Source organism: Anabrus simplex, chromosome 1, assembly GCF_040414725.1.
Source record: "Anabrus simplex isolate iqAnaSimp1 chromosome 1, ASM4041472v1, whole genome shotgun sequence".
NCBI lineage: Eukaryota > Metazoa > Arthropoda > Insecta > Orthoptera > Tettigoniidae > Anabrus > Anabrus simplex.
The window spans coordinates 514,025,777-514,045,486 of NC_090265.1; the positions used below are offsets into that span (position 1 = coordinate 514,025,777).

Consider the following 19,710-nt stretch of genomic DNA (forward strand, 5'->3'; position numbering starts at 1 on the left):
GGGTAATTACATGGCCTCTAAAATACCAATTTGAGAGGAGGCGATCTGCACTCCTAATACATGTGTTTAAAACCTAATCTGGCTCTAGGCCGCTAATGCAAGGGCTAAGCCCATACTAAAGAGGTGACTTTAGAAAGAAACAATTTACGTTACGTTAAGGAAGAATCGGTTGAGAAAAATAAGTCCACCTCAAAACAATATGAGTGGGAGCTCGAGAGGGTTAAGCACTCTCTATCCCAATATGTAGCTTAAGAGAGAATAGATACAAAGAGTCTTTACATTTTAGGGAAACGTTACATGGAGGAAAAGCTTCGGACCCGCCCCGAGAGTTAAACTGCTGTGCTAGCAAGAAAAGAAGTTATTAAACGGCCATTACCTTGTTGTTGAACTGCTGCCCGAAGAAAGAGGCGCTTCCCGCCCCCTGCTATGTACTTTACACACTGAAAGATGGTACTGAAGTGACGCAGAGACCCGAAAATCAGCAGTTTATATACTCTCGCGGAAAATTCGAGGCGTTTGAGGAATGAGAACACCCTCCCACAAAAACTTTATTGGCTAGGGTTAAGAAGTATATCCCCTTTGAGGAAAATACATCTGATTGGTCATAAATTAATTAAAGAAATTCGGGATTGGCTAAATTCAAAACAAGGGGAAAGAAAGGGTTATACAGCCAACTTAAACAATAACAGAAGGAAATTTAACAAGAAACAAACTTTTGAAATAAAAATTTCTCCAAAAAACAGTTCTTTCACTTCGCACTAGGGTGCATTGTTGTAGTTCTTCAGTAGTGTCCTCTAGAAGAGAAAGTTCACACTTCTTACTACAGGTAAAACAAAAATACATCAAAAACGACCCAGTTCAGAAACTTCAAAATTTCCAAGTAGTGACATCTTCTGAGAAACTTGAACATTAATACATTAGATAAAGTTCAGACTCCCTCCACCAGAGGAGTTCCCACTGGCGCAAATTTTAAATTAGCGGCGTGGAGGTGTACCGCCCGGTACAGACCTCCCCCCCCCCCCCCCCCCCAAAAGTCCCTCCAGGGGTGACACAGGAAATTTGCTTGAAAACAAGGTTCAAGTTATGATGTTGATATGGAGATTAATTGCAGAAGCATTTACAAAAATTTACTAAATTTGGTTTGATCCAGTTTCAAAATTCTTTATAGATATTGCTGATGTAATGTCTTTATGTTTGTAGAAGTTGAATTCAGAAGGAAAAACTTTAAATTCTTGAAAGAGAAGAAAATTTTCTAAGTCCACCAGATATTGCAGTAAAATCCAAAAAAGTAATAATTGTTGATGTGAAACTTCCATGTAACTGACTAAATATATCAGTTGCCGATGACTTTGACCGCCAGGCCAGCCGCCGCTGCTTGAGTCCAGAGGAGGCCGCTCGGACCCCTCAAGTACCCTGAGATACCGCTCGCCCGCACTATGAGAGGAGTAGAGGTGTTGAAGCACGCCGCGCCTGCGGCGAACATATGCAGGCTGCGGACAAGTAGCAGGTTGTGCGCCGCACATCAGCCTTGGCCGGGAGGAGGGGTCCGGCTCGCCGTGCACAGGTCGACCTCGCTGGAGTAGAGGGGGCCCTTCCTCTATCCCAGTCGCGGCACGGCGCCGCGCAGCTGCAGGGGCACTGAAACATTAAAGCTCGACGGCAGAATTTTTGTTGAACCAGAATGATAGTAGGGTACATTCATTATGGTGAGGTTGAGGGGCCAGCGGCATGGAGAAATTCTTTTCATAAGCAAGCCACTGTGTGTTGTGGAGCAGGAGACGGGAACGTGGTAATGGCCGTGGCAAGGACAGGATGGCAGTTTAACTGTGCGGGGAGGGTTTACAATAAATGCTTAAATATTAAAAAAAATTATAGAAAGGGCAGAAGGCCTTAAACGTGAAACCCCTCAAAAAAATATAACCTACCTATTTCTTTCAAAATCATATGAAACAAATTAGTACAGAACTTATACCGGTTTCACCTGCGACAGGTGAACCCTAAATATCCTCTCGGTGGCTGGATTACTTAATAACAACGTAACCGGCGTAAGGAAATCGAGAATGATACATGGCCCATGAAATCTGGGGGCAAGCTTGCCCGCGGGAACAAAATTCTTGACCATCACTTGGTCACCTACCTTCAAATGGGTGGGTCTCCGTCCACGATCATATCTTTCCCTAACCTTTTCGTGAGACACTTTAAGATTGGCTTTAGCCTTCTTCCAAAGATCTTTAATGTTGTCCGGGTCTATTGTCTCAGGTAGAATGTCACTCAGAGACCAGAGGTTTGAGAGCGGCGTGTTGGGAACGAACTTGAACATCAAAGAAGCTGGAGTAAACTTGTGAGATTCATGAACCGCCGAATTCAAAGCAAAAGCTAACCAATGCAGGGACGTGTCCCACCTAGAATGATCTTCATGATGATAGGCAATAAGCGCGGACCTGAGATTACGATTAAGCCGTTCAGCCAGAGATGGTTGAGGGTAATAAGCAGAAGTCGTCACATGAGAGATGGACAGGTCAAAACAGAATTTACGAAAAAGATTTGATGTGAAAGCCTTAGCATTGTCAGACACAATATATTGACACGGACCAAAAGAAGCAAAGATAGAATTTAGACAAGTAATGGTGGACTGAGCGGTAGCCAGCTTAGTCGGAAATAACCAGGAAAATCTTGTAAAACCATCTACGCATACAAAGATGAACTTGTTAGCATTTCCCTTTGACTGGGGGAAGGGTCCTACATAATCAATATACAGGCGTTCCATGGGGCGCGACGCTTGATGAGAGGACAAAAGGCCTACCTTGGTGGACATGGTTGGTTTACTAAGCAAACAGGATTTACAAGCCTTTACTAGTTCACGAATTTCACCGTCCATACCTTTCCAGATGAACCTTTCACGAATCTTTTCACGAGTTTTAAAGATTCCAAGATGCCCCCCTAATGGGGTCTCATGATAGTACTTGAAGATCATAGGTACAAGAACAGCTGGCACGACAACCTTCATCATCTTATCATGCCTCGATGGGCAACATAAAACACCATTCCTCAGTACATAAGGGACGACATGTTCCCCAGAAGAAAGGGTTTCCATTATCGGAGCCAGCGTCGGATCTTCACGTTGGTATTTCTCGATATCCCTAAAGAGCATGGGAGCATCTGTTAAGATGGCATTAACATCAAATAGTATGGACTCGGGAGGTGATGAGCTGTCGACCGGTTCATGGGTCTCAACGTCGTTGGAAAACATACGGCTGAGTCCATTAGCAACAACATTTTCGGTACCTCTGATATGCCTGACATCGAATTGGAAGGCAGAAATACGGATGGCCCAACGGGCTATACGACCAGTACGACGCGGCCTACCTAAGACCCAGCTTAAGGCTTGATTATCTGTCTCCAGGTCAAATTTGACATGTTCCAGATAGAGACGGAACTTTTCTAAGGCAAATAAGACTGCCAAACCTTCGAGCTCATAGATGGAATACTTGGCTTCTTGAGCCGATAGAGTCCTAGATGCATAGGCGATGGGTCGCCTCCCTAGTTCAGTCTCTTGAAGAAGGACTGCAGCTACCGCCGACGACGACGCGTCTGTTTGGACGATGAATTTCTTTGAGAAATCAGGCATAGCAAGGACAGGGGCATTACAGAGAGCTAATTTAAGATCTTCAAAAGCGGCTTGTTGAGAAGGTCCCCACTCGAATTTGATGCCTTTCCTACGAAGAAGGTTTAAGGGTGCCGCTCTATTAGCAAAGTTAGGAATAAACTTCCTGAAGAAATTCACCATGCCAATGAACCTGGCGATACCTTTGATGTCCTTGGGAGGTTTAAAATCACGGATGGCCTGTGTTCTAGAATGATCGACTGCAACACCATCAGGTGAGACAATATGCCCTAGGAATGACATGGAGGGCTTAGCAAAGGCAACCTTGGACAACTTCACAGTTAACCCAGCCTTACGAAGGCGATTGAGAACTTCTCGCAGATGATCTAGATGTTCTTCAAAGGTTTCCGAAAATACGACGACATCATCCAGGTAATGATACAAGTACTCAAATTTGATGTCGGAGAAGACCCTATCTAGCAATCTAGTGAGTACAGCTGCTCCCGTGGGGAGCCCGAAAGGCACGCAGTTGTATTCATACAGATTCCAATCCGTGGCAAACGCTGTAAGATGTTTAGACTCTTCGGCAAGGGGAATTTGATTATAGGCCTGATTCAAGTCCAAGATAGTAAAGAACTTGGCCTTACGAAACCATGAAAAACAAGAATGAAGGTCAGGAAGGGGCACAGATTGGAACACCACCTTCCGATTGAGAGCCCTATAATCAATGACAGGCCTGAAGCCACCTTGGGGTTTCGGGACTAGAAAAATAGGCGAAGAATACGCCGACTTAGAGGGCCTAATAATACCATCCTTCAACATCTGATCGATGATTTCTTTCAGAGCCTTCATTTTAGGTGGAGATAGCCTATAAGGTGGAAAACGGACAGGAATCGAATCCGTGACCTCAATTTTGTATTCGATAAGGTCAGTAACACCAAGAGTATCCAAGAACACCTCTGGAAACGACTGGCACAACCTACGAATACTATCAGCCTGCTCCTCAGGTAGATGTCTAAGGTCTAATAACATCTCATCCTGGGTAAGCGAAATAGATGAACATGATGCAGAATTACATTTCAATAATGGGATTTTACCATTAGACGCAAATTTGAAAGTGCACGACCTACTCTGAAGATCGAGCACAAGACCAGTGTGAGAAATGAAGTCAGCTCCCAATATAATGGGGCAAGACAAGTGCTTGGCCACAAACAATTTAATTTTCCATGTAAATTTAAAAATACGAATTTTGACATGCAAAGAACCTAGAATTTCTAATGGAGATGAATTAGCCAAAACATATTGGATCGCAGACAAACAATAGTCAGGAAGCTTACAAACAGATTTCAATTTTGAATACCATTCAGCCGAAATAATCGAACACACACTGCCTGAATCTAATAGAGCTGTTACAGGTTCATTATTTAACTCAATCTTAAGAAAAGGAACAGGTGCGGGGGTATCCGCCGCAATCCTAAGACACTCTTTGGGGCATTCAAAAGATGAATTTGAAGACTGAACGTTCCCTGAATTTTCGACCTGTTTACCAGGGGCTGAGCCTCGGGAAGAGGGATTAGTCGACTCAGCCGAAGCCACTAGTCACATTTTATTATTGGCATTGGTGGAATTTGCACCAGAAGTTGAGCAGGAGGGGGTGCTATTTGAATTTGGGCAATTCTTGGCGATATGTGAGAAAGCCCCACATTTAAAACAGCCTTGTGATGAACCAGCTCCATTCCTTGTCCCACTAGACTTGATTGATGGACACTTATTGCGAAGGTGGTCAGGCGACCCGCAAGCATAACATTTACGGGGCGTGACTGGTCGGCGAGGTGGAGGCCGAGGATTACTAAAAGAAGGAGGGGGTTCTTTCGCGACCCGCAAGGAATCGGCGTATCTAACTCCTTCCGCTGAGACGGCCAGTGCTTCAAGTTCGGAGAAGGTTTGCGGGCACGCCGCGAAACACAAGTATGGTCTATACGATGGTGAAATACCTTCCACAATAGCTTGTACAATCTGATCCTCAGGAAAGTGAAGAGCAAACACCCTAGTATAGAACTTAATATCTTGGATGAAGTCTGCCAAGTTTTCATCCAAGCGCTGTACACGATAATAGTACTTCTGAATAAGGGAGGACCTTGCCCTAGCCGAGATGAAGTTAGCTAGCAAGTGGGCGTGGAAGTCCTCAATCGATGATTGCTCGGCAATGGCTCTTACTATTTTGTCTGAGAGAATACCAATTGCATAGGGATAGATGATTTGCAAAATCTGACATGGAGAAAGAGAAAAAACAAGGGCATGATTCTGAAATTCAACTAAAAACCTTAAAAAAGAAATAACTTCACTGGTAGTGTTAACAGAAAATTTCGAGATACCTCTGAGCAACATTGCCAATGGATGAGGCAAGCTGCTGAACCCAAGTGACATAGTAGGTAAAGGTTTAAGTGGCAAAGACGTTAATTCAGAACGTACATTATTCAATGAGTTACGGCGTTCAGACTCGTTGTCCAATGGGGCAGCGGTTGTTTGAGCTGCAACGGTTTTCCTATTGACATCTCCCTTAGGAGGCTCTTCCTCACTACCTTCATTCACCGTGGTGGGTTGATAGATTTTGGGAGGAACTTCCCTAGTTAACAATTGGGTCACCTTACTAGATAATTCAGAAAGATTTTCAAGAACCATACTAGCTTCCTTCCTCTGAACGTCATTCAACTTTAGAGACAACAGATCGTTAACTCTATTTGAAAAATGAAATAGCCTGGCTTGCACACGTTTAATTTGATTAGGCGAAGGATCATTTTCTTCAAAAAAACTAACTACAGATGCTAGCTCAGTAGTATTATCAGTGATCGTGGAAAGAGAGTCGTTCCGAGGTATCTGTGGAACAGCAGAGGTGAAAGAAGGTGCGGGGGTGAACGGGCCTCAAAATACGAAATTAAAGTTAATTTAAAATTTAACAAGGTTACATTTTCTTAGCAAAATCAAGAAATAACAATAATGGCAGGTACAGAGTAGCAAGGTAACACATTACAATTACAGTATTTACAGGATTTGGGCTTCGAGCCCCGAACTCACAATTCTTGGGCAATTAGCCCAACTTTACCCCAAAACAAGTTTTAACAGAGGGGCAGAAAACCCCATTCATTCCCAGGAGCACTTGCTCCAAAATTACACAGTAAAGCCTTCTCGAGGCATACAACACTCAATTTTCAAGAAAGAGCCACTCGCTCTCAAACCTTAAGCCTATCAAAGGCCACGCCAAACTCCACTTTCAAGTTGTCCTCCACGGACACGAAAACAGGGGTAAAATACCCAACCTACTGAGGCATATTAAGAGAGAAAAGGGTAATTACATGGCCTCTAAAATACCAATTTGAGAGGAGGCGATCTGCACTCCTAATACATGTGTTTAAAACCTAATCTGGCTCTAGGCCGCTAATGCAAGGGCTAATCCCATACTAAAGAGGTGACTTTAGAAAGAAACAATTTATGTTACGTTAAGGAAGAATCGGTTGAGAAAAATAAGTCCACCTCAAAACAATATGAGTGGGAGCTCGAGAGGGTTAAGCACTCTCTATCCCAATATGTAGCTTAAGAGAGAATAGATACAAAGAGTCTTTACATTTTAGGGAAACGTTACATGGAGGAAAAGCTTCGGACCCGCCCCGAGAGTTAAACTGCTGAGCTAGCAAGAAAAGAAGTTATTAAACGGCCATTACCTTATTGTTGAACTGCTGCCCGAAGAAAGAGGCGCTTCCCGCCCCCTGCTATGTACTTTACACACTGAAAGATGGTACTGAAGTGACGCAGAGACCCGAAAATCAGCAGTTTATATACTCTCACGGAATGTTCGAGGCGTTTGAGGAATGAGAACACCCTCCCACAAAAACTTTATTGGCTAGGGTTAAGCAATATATCCCCTTTGAGGAAGATACATCTGATTGGTCATAAATTAATTAAAGAAATTCGGGATTGGCTAAATTCAAAACAAGGGGAAAGAAAGGGTTATACAGCCAACTTAAACAATAACAGAAGGAAATTTAACAAGAAACAAACTTTTGAAATAAAAATTTCTCCAAAAAACAGTTCTTTCACTTCGCACTAGGGTGCACTGTTGTAGTTCTTCAGTAGTGTCCTCTAGAAGAGAAAGTTCACACTTCTTACTACAGGTAAAACAAAAATACATCAAGAACGACCCAGTTCAGAAACTTCAAAATTTCCAAGTAGTGACATCTTCTGAGAAACTTGAACATTAATACATTAGATAAAGTTCAGACTCCCTCCACCAGAGGAGTTCCCACTGGCGCAAATTTTAAATTAGCGGCGTGGAGGTGTACCGCCCGGTACAATAATAATAATAATAATAATAATAATAATAATAATAATAATAATAATAATAATAATAATAATAATAATAATAATAATGTTAAAACAATAAAAGGTTTATGATAAATTTTATGAATTTACAAACACAGTAAAACATTTGAGCAAACTCAAGGTTCATAGACTCGAAGTAGCTTAAAACTTAAACAACAGGTTGGGAAACAGGACAACTACCGAAAGGATGTGGAAAATGGCCTAGACCCTACGAGGTAATGAGGCGTTTTTGTCATGGATGAAGAAGTAAAACATGGTAATTGCCCTTGATATTTTATTGAAAGAAACAAATAAATTAATAGAAGGACGAAGCAAAAATCATCAACAAGGAACTAATCAAATTCATTTACAAGATTAAAGTTTTAACTGCATCTGCAGACATGTGCTACGTACAAGGAATAATTTTAAGTTACATTCAAAAGGTACAATTATGTATGTTGTTTTAAACGAGGGCTAATCTCCATTACACAAATTGAGAAAAGCAAAGAAATAATCTAAACACAGAGGTACAGTAAACTTGCATCAAAACAAAAACCACTTCTAGTAAAGGGCATAGATTTAACTTGCTTGTCTTAAGTCAAGCAGAACTACAAAAGGCAAACCCGAAGAAAAGTTAAATTACATGTTAGTTACAAGGTTAAAAAAATGGAAAAGGGAATTGCCTTCATAAACTAAATTGGGCATGCTTAGCTGAAAAGCAAAGTCATTTTGATAATTTAATGGTGAATGTAAATCCCGAGGATAAACTCCTGTGCAGAAAAATTGATTACATTTAAATGAAGTTACAATCCAAAAAACAAGAATAAATAGTGCTTAACCTGAGGCTGGTACCCCATGATGGGATCATTGCAGGAGCGCGACTTCTCTCAAAGATGGTCAAGAAGGAAAGACACGTAGGCAACCTTCATTCCCATCGAGAGAGTTCTTTGATGCAACGTGAAGCAACAGGAAATGTCCTTCAAAAACGGCACGTGTAGGTATAGGCTGTTTCAAAATTTAGATACAGAAAAAATTTCACATATTAATAATAATTGTACCGTGCTATCCGGATAGAGGAGGAAAGAATTGTGCGGGCCGGTTTCTGGACAGAGAGAGCACAACATAAAGGTAGTACATTAACTTTATTTCAAGCTATTTCCCCTTTCTTTCAAATAGTATGAAAGTGCAACATTGAGGAAAAATATTTAACACGTTATTTAAAGGGTAGCTTTCAGCTACATCTATGTAATATATGACTGGGAGTAAACCCAAACAGATTAATGAAGCTTAACAGATGAACTTGCTATTAATAATGTGAGACACGTGTCTGACATATACATAATTTGTTTAAAACCAGCTAATTCTGGGAAACTCGTAACATGTATCTTAATTAACCTAGGTAATAGGAATTTACACTTACAATATTTTAAAGCACAAGAAAAATATAAAAGAGGAAAACGATCGAAAGCACAAGTCTCCCAAACGTGCAAAACCACCTAAGGAAATGAGCAAAGATGATCCAGAATGCACTAGGTCTTTACATCAATGAGGCTGGTCATGGCCAGAGATAATACATTTTGATTTTATAAGTTTGCTTGCCGACTCTAAGCGGCCAAGAATCAAACCCAGTTATATAATCCAGCTATTGATAAAAGCCTGGATACCACCACAACAATAAAATTTGGCAGCCTACGCAGCCGAGGACCAATTAAACAGTGGCTATGCCATACTATGAGTTAATAATTAAGTTAACTTGCCAAGAGGGTGACATCCAATTTGAAAGATAATAGCTACATAAGCAACAAGGTGTTTACCAAGGGTACTCATGTACTGCAATTACATACTTTAAGAACTTCAAATAACAAGTCAAAATAATCCTCCCTTCATCCCTTATCATCAGAGAGGTTGACTTTCAAAACCTTACCTCCATGCCCCGGCGGTGAAGAGTTCTAGCCTCAACCGGGCAAACTCGCAGTAGATCAGAGTGAAGTGCCACAAGTAAGTACGGTGATCCAAAGACCTCTGCCGAGGCGATAGGCACGACATATATAGGAGGAGAGGACGGTCTTGATACATCAGCAAGGAACGCGGGACACGTCGCCATGGAGGTAGGCAGCAAGTGCGTCACGAAGGCCGAGCTTTGCGATGAACAACTCAAATTGAAAACATACATGGCATACACAAATCCCATCTCTTGGGGACTGCGGGAGAGAGGAACATATAATTCCAAATTTAAATTTCACACCAAATAAAACATCAATTAAGAGACATTACCTCAAGATATTAAAAATAGGAGTAGCAATGATAATTTTCCAGGATGCTACAAATCTCACAGCAACATTATAAATGGGGGAATAGAAACTCATGGTACAATAATAATTTTTACACACACACAAAAATTTAATACAGTTTTCTTCCAATGTTCAAAAGTCAAAAATAGATCATTTCTTGTACAACACCATAAATAAAAATTTCCAAAACAGTAAATCAAATAATAATTGAAGAGGCTTCCATCACTTACCCACTGCTGTCCCAAATCACATTTTGCTATAGAACTGTACACATTTTTGAGTTAAACTTAATTTTTCGTCAAATGAGTTTTGTTTAAATCAAAAGTGTGACTTGTCAGGCTTTTTCTATATCAATTTCCTAGTGTGTGTCTTTATTATATGATTACATATTTTGGTATATGACTTTAAACTTCCTAATGAGCATGTAGGATTAACTATAAGTTGTGGAAATATTATTATACAGAATTATATACAAAAACTCATATATCCTGAAACTACTATTCAGTGACATCTCCCGTTTTTGATCCTAGCACCTCAATTATATTTATCTGCTGTCTTTTCAAATCCATTTTTGTGACAGAATACTATAAAATTTCATACTTCGGTTTGTATTACAGAATGCCTTTTTCTTTGGTTTGTTTTGACCTACTAGGGACCACGGGGCTCATCTTAACTCTTAGCTAAGATCTTCTGCTTTTTCTTGGCTCAGTATGCTTTCATTTTCTGGCTGTATTACAGTTGAAGAGGATTCAAGAGAGACCATCTCTCTGTCTGACTCCTGTCTGTATGAGAAAGCTCTCTGAGAGCTCACCCCTGAACTTGACTTCGCAGGTGGTGTTCGTCAAGGCAGCTTGAACCAGTCTGGTGGTCTTCTCATCTAAGCCTAGTTCCCGCAGAGTAGAGAAGAGGATCTGTCTATCTACTGAATCGTATGCCTTTTAGAAATCCACCATAATGGCTACCCAGGTGTGTCCCCCTCAGCTCCTATATGTGAGGATGGTTTTGAGATTTTGCCATCAGAAAATTTAACCAAATCCCTGTGGAATATAACTCCCTTGCAGGAGTTAAGGGTTTGGTGATTCTCAATTTTCACCTTTATCTTTCTGAATAACTTAGCTTTAAGTAACCTATGATACTATGATCCGGTAACCGACGTGAAGAAGTTGAAGAGGCATGTGGGTGATAAAGCTACTCGATACGGGTGCTTTCATCCTTACCTTTGATGCCGAGACCGTACCTGGATGGATAAAAGTAGCAATTTATCATCTGACTGTTCGTCCATATATTCCAGCACCAATGAGGTGTTATAACTGTCAAAAGTTTGGCCACACCTCACTGCGATGTACAGGTGCGACAACCTGCAAAATGTGTGGGAAGTGAGAGCATGCTGGGGTTGACTGCACACCACCACATGTGTGCATCAACTGCCCGGGTGCGCATGCTCCAATCTCAAAGGAGGTCCCACATTCCAGCAGGATACGACGATCCAGGAGATAAAAATGCAGGATAAGCTATCTTATTCAGATGCCCGGAGGAAGTTCAAGTATATGGCTGCTCCGGAGTTCTCCATCTCCTGCGCTGAAAAGGTCGCAAACGTGTGGATCACCCACAGAGTTTTGTACAGAACACCACTGAAAATGCATCGAAAATTCAAAGCCAGCAACAAGATGTAATCGCTAAAGGAACTGGAGTTTTACCAGCAGAAAAATCCAAACATGCGAAGAAGTACCGCTCCTTACTCAGCTACTGTAGATGTAGTGATGACAACAGTGTGCAATGTGTAATTTCCACTAGACTACGATCTTGAAATGTGTGCACTACAAGATTTGATCGCTCAGTTGCCTCCTTCTTTCCTCATGCTGGAAGACATGAATGCCCGTAACACACTATGGGGTTCTCTGTCTTCCTGTGCTAGGGGGAGGATACTCGAGCGACTGATCAACCTGTTTGATCTTTGCGTGCTTAATACAGGGGAACTGACACATTTGAGCAGCACACATGGCACACTCTCACACCTGGATGTCACTTTGTGCAACTGTGCGCTAATTCCCTTGCTACCGTGGCAAGTACACAACCTCTGTGATAGTGAACAAACTTTCAGCAAGGTACGTCCATTGTTAGTTCCGACCAGATGTGTATCTAGATCTACACCGTGGACCCAAGGTGAACACGGATTCCTCTGTTTATCGGAGGTATTTCCAAGACTTCGTTCACCAATATCCGGCCACAAACATATCTTCACAGATGGTTCTAAAATCGGAGATAATGTTGGTTGCTCTTTCGTCACCGATAATATGAGAACAAAGATCTCGCTTCCTAGTGTATGTAGCGTGTATACTGCGGAGGTTTACACAATCTTAGAGGCTCTGCAGTTTGCACTGTGTGATGAAAGAAACCACTTTCTTATGTGTACCAACTCATTAAGCTCTCTGCAGTCGGAATGGCTAGCTATCCAAACTCCCAACAAGCTAAGAGAAATTAAGAAGACAACTAGCGTATGGCGGTCCTTTTTCTGGCCTTCATGGAGAGAGGCCATAGTATTGTGTAGGCTGAGGATAGGTCATTTACGATCTATCCATTCTTCTCTCCTAAAGAGGAATGATTCCCCAGTGTGTTCTTGTGGTGCCGACTTCACTGTGGCCCACATCCTCACAGAGTGCGCCGATCTCTCTGGCCTAAGATGGAGCCTCGGCCTATAGGAAACACTCGAGTGCATACTATCCGATGACGCGACTACTGCTGATCTCGTCATCTGCTTTATATGCGACAGTGGATTAATCAAGGATTTTTTTTTTTTTTTTCTAGTTTTTACGTCGCACCGACACAGATAGGTCTTATGGTGACGATGGGACAGGGAAGGGCTAGGAGTGGGAAGGAAGCGGCCGTGGCCTTAATTAAGGTACAGCCCCAGCATTTGCCTGGTATGAAAATGGGAAACCACGGAAAACCATTTTCAGGGCTGCCAACAGTGGGGTTCGAACCTACTATCTCCCGAATACTGGATACTGGCCGCACTTAAGCGACTACAGCTATCGAGCTCGGTCAAGGATATATAAATTACAAGTGTACTGTTACTCAGGGAATGCACATTCCCTTTTGATTTGTTAGTAAGTTTTCGGTCTAGTTAAGTTACTTTTTTCTTTTATTTTGTACTGGATTTCCAAATTCCTTTGTTGAATAAATAATTCTCATGTTTTCATTTTTAATTTATTTTTCACTAATTTGTTCAGAGAGGATGATTACCTCGTTGTACTTTCTCTTAAAACAAATATCACCACCACCACCACCACCACCACCACCATCAGAGAGGCTTCCATACTATGAATAATGCACATGCATAAATATCACCCCTACCATCTACAGCTAAACCTGGAGCTCCATGGGTGGGATTTCGAAGCTCAAATAAATTTCTCTCAGTGACTGTTAGGAAATCTGGAAAATGATGAGCATTCCTATCATCTTGTTCTTGGACGAATCAAGATTCCACAGTAATGTTCTTTCACCTCCCACAAGATGCACTATTGAAGTGTTGACAATCCCCACTGGGTGCAACATGCAGCCTATCAAGTGCAATGGAGAGTGAGTGAGAGCCATTTAACAGGTGCATTCTACCTGCACTTTCTACGCCACAAACTCCCACTTCTGCTCAAGGATATGCCATTTGGACAACATTTAACAATGTGGTTTCAGTTGGATGGAGCTCCACCTCATTGGACATTAGTTACCCATAACCAACTGAGTGAGACACATCCAGGAAAATGGGTAGGAAGAGGAGGACCTATCTCTTGGCTTGCCAGGTCACGGAATTCAATGCTGTTAGACTTCATCCTCTGAGGGCATTTGAAACATTTTACATCTTAGGAGCCAGAAAATCCCGAGCACCTTTGGCAACTCACCGCTGAAACCTACAGATCAATAACACCATCTATGCTATAGCACTCTATACCTATCACAGCATGTTTATTACTTATAACTGTATATTAGATTGATTTGTTCGCTACTAACAGCACAGGTTCTAAGTTGGAGGTGAGCTCTGTATAGACTCTTTGGAAATAAATATACTTTGGAAATGTAAATGGTATAGCACTCTCAAATATACATATAGTGCCATGCCCAGATATGCATAAACCAAGCAGGTCATCACTTTGAGGACTTGCTAATGTAACTAACCATTGATAGTGCAGTTTGGTTCTCCCCCGCTACCTATCCCATCTTCATCTGACATTCTTAGTGCCTCATATACTCCTATTCACTGGGAAAGGAAAAAGGATAATTCTCATATATTAAGAGACTGTAAAAACTAAATAAATCAAAAATGGAAGTGTATTCCTGCTCTGCACTGAAACTTATTATGTGTAAGATTGGTGCACTGCAGTGTTCAGCTCGCTCTTGAATTCTACACTACAAGGTATGTCAGCTCATGTGAGAGTTTTAACACATTCACAATGTAGTGTTTCATAGATGTTTGACTTGCATATCAGAACTTTAATTGCAAAGAGTGATAGGTTGTTATATAAATGTTATAATATACAATGCATGTGTGAGCAATTACATGTTGTTACTGTTTTTACTCGTGAGTACTCATGGTTGTTTTTAACTATGAACACATAACGCAACGAATGATCACATCCTGCTGTCTGTTAACAGCTGGAATGTTGTTCAAAGCCTAATGGCATTTATTTGCTGAAGAAGACAAGCAGCAAACTGAAATAACCAAAGCAGGGGCTGGTCTATCTTTTTAGATATACAGTAAATTTCTGTGCATATTTCTTTAACAAAAATGAGGGTGCAAAAATGAGGAAATTTTACATCCAGAAAGAGGTCCTAAATATATGACTGGGCATCTAATTTTGATATGGCTGAATAAAACATTCCTACTGGAGTCGTACCAAATCTCAATGAGATCGAAGACTTACAGATGGCAGGGTTTCTGTGTAAGAGACACTCTGAGAGGAGGGAATTGGGAAGGGTGATGAGATGTTCTGAAAAGTGAATGTACTAGTCAAGAGAGTGTACAAGGAGTTGAAAGTATTGGTCAACCAGTATTAAAATAAGTTCCAACAGAAATCCTGACTGGATACAATTGGACATCCTGGGTTGTTGACATTATGGATCTTGGGAAGCATCTGGAACTCTGAGTGCAGGGCTGGTTTGGGATTAGGAGACTGTTACAGGAATTTGGATAGGCTCTCTGGTGGTCCACAGAGGTTAATATTAGTTGCTAAGTTGGGTCCCCAATCATATATAAGAGAACTCTGGTTAATGGGGTACATGTAGGTGTATCCAAGACATTACATAAGGCCTCACGTTTCAAGTCTTGCTGATTCAAGAGGACAGTAATGGACCATTTGTCTGCAAATTTAATATTTTGAGGATTTAGGTTTGTCAGGTTGTGTTGAGTAGGTAGAGAAATAAGGATTTTGAGGTCTTATAGATTATTTACCATTTAATGAAAATTAGAAACTTTTTAAAGGTAAATTGTCAAGTGGAGGGGCTTGGAAGTTCAATGCTAGATGAAGATGGATCACTGTCATTCTAGCCTGCCTGGTGGCCATGATTGTTGTCATCTTTATATGGTCTTACATTGTGGTTATCCAGTTCAAGTCCCATTAGTGGAAAAAAATGTCACCAAGAGAATGTTGGCCGGCAGGGTAGGAGAGGTGGTGATAAACAATTTTTAATTGCTAGACTGCATGCCAAAAGCTTGGATTGAATTCCAAACTTCTCTGCAGTGTTCATATGGAGTGAGGGCATATAACCCTGTTGATGGAGATTCGTCTGTTGGATGGGGATGTAAAACCTTGAGCAGACCCCTTGGTGTTAATTCAAAAGGCTTAGACCATGTGCCACACCAGATTTCACCATCTCCCTAATTCATTGTCATCATCATACTACAACCATACTTGCAAGTCACCCATAGGCATACAGTAGAAAAACCTGCACCAGGCGAGCTGAATATGTCCTCAGACATTCTCGGCACTAAAGCCATAGGGCAAATAACTGTCATTCTGTGGTAAATTTATATATTTTTATGGAAAACACTGGTGAAGATTTCTTACAAAGGATTGGACATCAGTGGATATACAACTTCATTTCTTATGTTGTCTTCATATTAACCCTTTTGCATTTTGTATTCTATGTTCTTTACTACTCCACTCCAGTTTCAGCAGCCTGCCCACCCACTTCTCAGCAGCATCTAGATTTCAATGAAGGACACCAGACATCATCTTACTAATAAGTATCATGAACCATGTCAACCCTTACCACCTCCTGGTCCTTTTGCCTACGACATCTGTATCTATCCATTGTAACTTTCACCAGCAACACCATCAAGCCTTACCCCATATTATGTCACTATGATTCATCTCATTCAATACTGTTTGCTACCTTCAATACAGTATCTGCTTAGCCTTATACATTGGCCTAACCACCAACAGTTTAGCCAAATGAATACATAGTCACCACATTACTCATTAAACATAACTAGAATTTCCCAATACCCAATCAAATCCATTTCTACCAAATCATATTTGGTAAATGTTTTAGTGTTGTTGCATGTGTCCCTTAGAGACTCTCAAATACTGGTGGTATTGAGTTAGAGAGAAGCACAGCCTTAACATTACATAATCACTTCCTTCCATTCTCTTCTCTCTTCTGCTCCCCTCTTCTCTGCATTATCTATTCAGCAATAGACACCAAAGTTCTCTCTCTCTCTTTCTCTCTGCCCTCAATAAATTAAAACTGCTGTTGGAAATTCTGAATTTACTGTGTTTCCCTTTCCATTGTGTGAGCTCTGTCTTCTTGCTTCTTTATATTTCCTGTACATATACATTTGTTGCATGTGTTTCCTTCCAAGTTTGTACTTATTTGGATGTTACAATACAGTGAGTATTTTTATGTAGGTGGCTGACGAACGCTTTCTGGTGCTCATCAATGATATGCTAGCATCTGGGGAAATCCCAGAATTGTTCGCTGATGATGAAGTGGAAAATATAGTGAATGCTCTACGCAATGAGGTGAAACAAGCAGGACAGCAGGATACTAAGGAGAACTGTTGGAAGTTTTTCATTGAGAGAGTGAGACGTCAGCTGAAGGTGGTTCTCTGCTTCTCTCCTGTTGGCTCAACCCTAAGAGTGAGGTAATATTCAACATTTTAGATTGAACTATTAAAGAAAGATGGAAAGAATAACAAAGAAATGATGAGGAAGGATCAGCCACTAACATATAATGATTATGTCTTCTGAATTGATCTGGAATAGGTTTTTACTTTCTATTTGTTACAGTTAAAATGTAGAAAGGGCTTCAGTTAATTCTGAAATATAAGAGCTGTTCAACTGAAAAATACTCTGGCATCTAAAATGTTTCACTATATATATATATTTGACAGCATACACTATATTAGAACAACAGCATGCTGATGATAGTTGAGAGAGTCTACAGATAATCAAGTTGATTTATACCTTCACAATGAAGGATGCTGATTGCTGGTTAAACCACTCTTTCACAGCATCAGAAACTATGCGATCAGAGGTGCTTTCTTCACCAGAACAATGATGTTACATTTACAAGGAGAATGCTCTTGGCTGTAAGGTGGGTGGTCAATAAGATCTCAGTAAGAACAACATTGACTGTCCACTGTTACATTGGCAGTATGTTGACATGGATTGCCATGGAGCACAAGTACATTTTGTAACAGTTTTCCTGGTCAAAGCACCTTCTTTGCTCAAGAATTGAATCATGTTATGTTATATTCATTTGATCATAACTTTTAAACACAAATGTTGCTTCAACTTTTTTCTCTACTTAGCAGACATGTATCTCAGACTGACCACATTCTGAATTGTTACTACAAACACCAAACCATGCAGTGCTGCCACCTCCTGGTTATCCCATCAGTTATGTGTAGTTTTGACAGCTCTCTCTATGTTTCAAGTGAACAACCAGTGTAACTGAATGCATCGTTATAAAGTTTTAATGATTTTGAAAATTAGTGTTGATCATTGTTAAATTTTTCAAGAAACGAACACATTGTTATCAGTTCCTGATCATCACTGTGTTAGTGAAGTTCATAACAAAGTAACATAGCCCATAATTAAAAAAGTATGTGGTTCATTCAAGTAATAATTTTTATTCCAAATCAATATTTGTAACTAACTATGTAAAACATTTCATTTACCAAGAACTACATAACGATTGCAACAAGGGCAGTACACACTACCACCCAACTTTAATGTAGTGATTGCATTTCTTTGTATACACTGCTGGAAAGAAAACCATGCAACATCATTGCAGGAGTATATGATTATAAATTCAGACCAAATGAAATACACATGCCACAGTAAAGGATGTCCAAATAGTCACATCAATACACAGCGTACCCCCCTCTGGCAGCAATCCAGGCATGTATTTGCACATGCAAACTATCATAAAGGTGCCGAATGGCATCCTGCACTTTTTGATGCAATACGGCAATGGTCCTTACAGGCTCTGGAGAACGTGCAAGTTCCCGCTTCATCATATCCCATATGTGTTCAATTGGCAAGAGAACTGCTGATCTTGCTGGCCAGGGCAATTGTTGTACACCATGTAGAGCACATTGCGGGCATGCATTGTCCTGCTGAAAAAGCACATCACCTTCCTCTCGAAGAAATGGCAGTAGCACGGGGACAACAACTTGTGCAATGTAGCAGACACTGGTTACATTAACCTGTAGAAACACCAACTGTGACAGGGAGTTGTAACTGATGGCCCCTCACACCATTAAGCCCGGTGTGGGACCTGGGTGCCGTAGGCGAATGGACTCTGTAATAGGCTGCTCATCAGGGCTACACCACACACATGTACATCCATCACTTGCATGCCGACCGAACCTATTCTCGTCACTGAAGACAACAGAGCGCTATTCCCCTCTCCACTGTTGATAAACTTAACCATAATAGATGTTTGTATTTGTTCCTGTATTGGCTTGTCTAAAGCTATTAAAAACAATTTAAACGAGTATATTTTTGTTGGTCCTTCTTGTCAGTATACTTTTATGATTGAAAATCATTTATTCAAACATATTTTGGGAACATAATACATTCCTTTCATCAGTGATTATTAAAGTCTTAACTTATTTACAAATATCAAAGAAAAAAACCAATAAGTTATAACACTTTCTTTTGTTTATCCCAAAATTTAAAGAACTATTATATCATAATTCACCATTTATTTATTTATTTATTTATTTATGTATTTATTTATTTAGGAAGTGATCCTCATTCAACATTATTGAAATTGTATATAATAATAATTTTCTTAATATACCATTATGAAGTTTTAAAAGCGGTTAAAAGAAACGATCCAACAACGAATGTTCTCGTTTTTGCTGATGATGTAATGGTATGAGGTGAGACAGAAGCAGAAGTACAAACTAGACTAGATCTCTGGCATGAAGCTTTTACAACTTTAGGTCTCAAA

The 19,710-nt window shown here is 40.6% G+C and overlaps 1 protein-coding gene across 1 annotated transcript in view; it reads left to right on the plus strand.

Annotated features, from left to right (window-relative positions):
- Positions 1-19,710, plus strand: part of LOC136875368 (dynein beta chain, ciliary) — a 782,313-nt gene that overhangs the window by 666,850 nt on the left and 95,753 nt on the right. Inside the window, exon 46 of the mRNA XM_067148948.2 lies at positions 17,154-17,389. Within this exon, the coding sequence (XP_067005049.2) occupies positions 17,154-17,389 (236 nt within the window). The remainder of the gene's footprint in view (positions 1-17,153; positions 17,390-19,710) is intronic.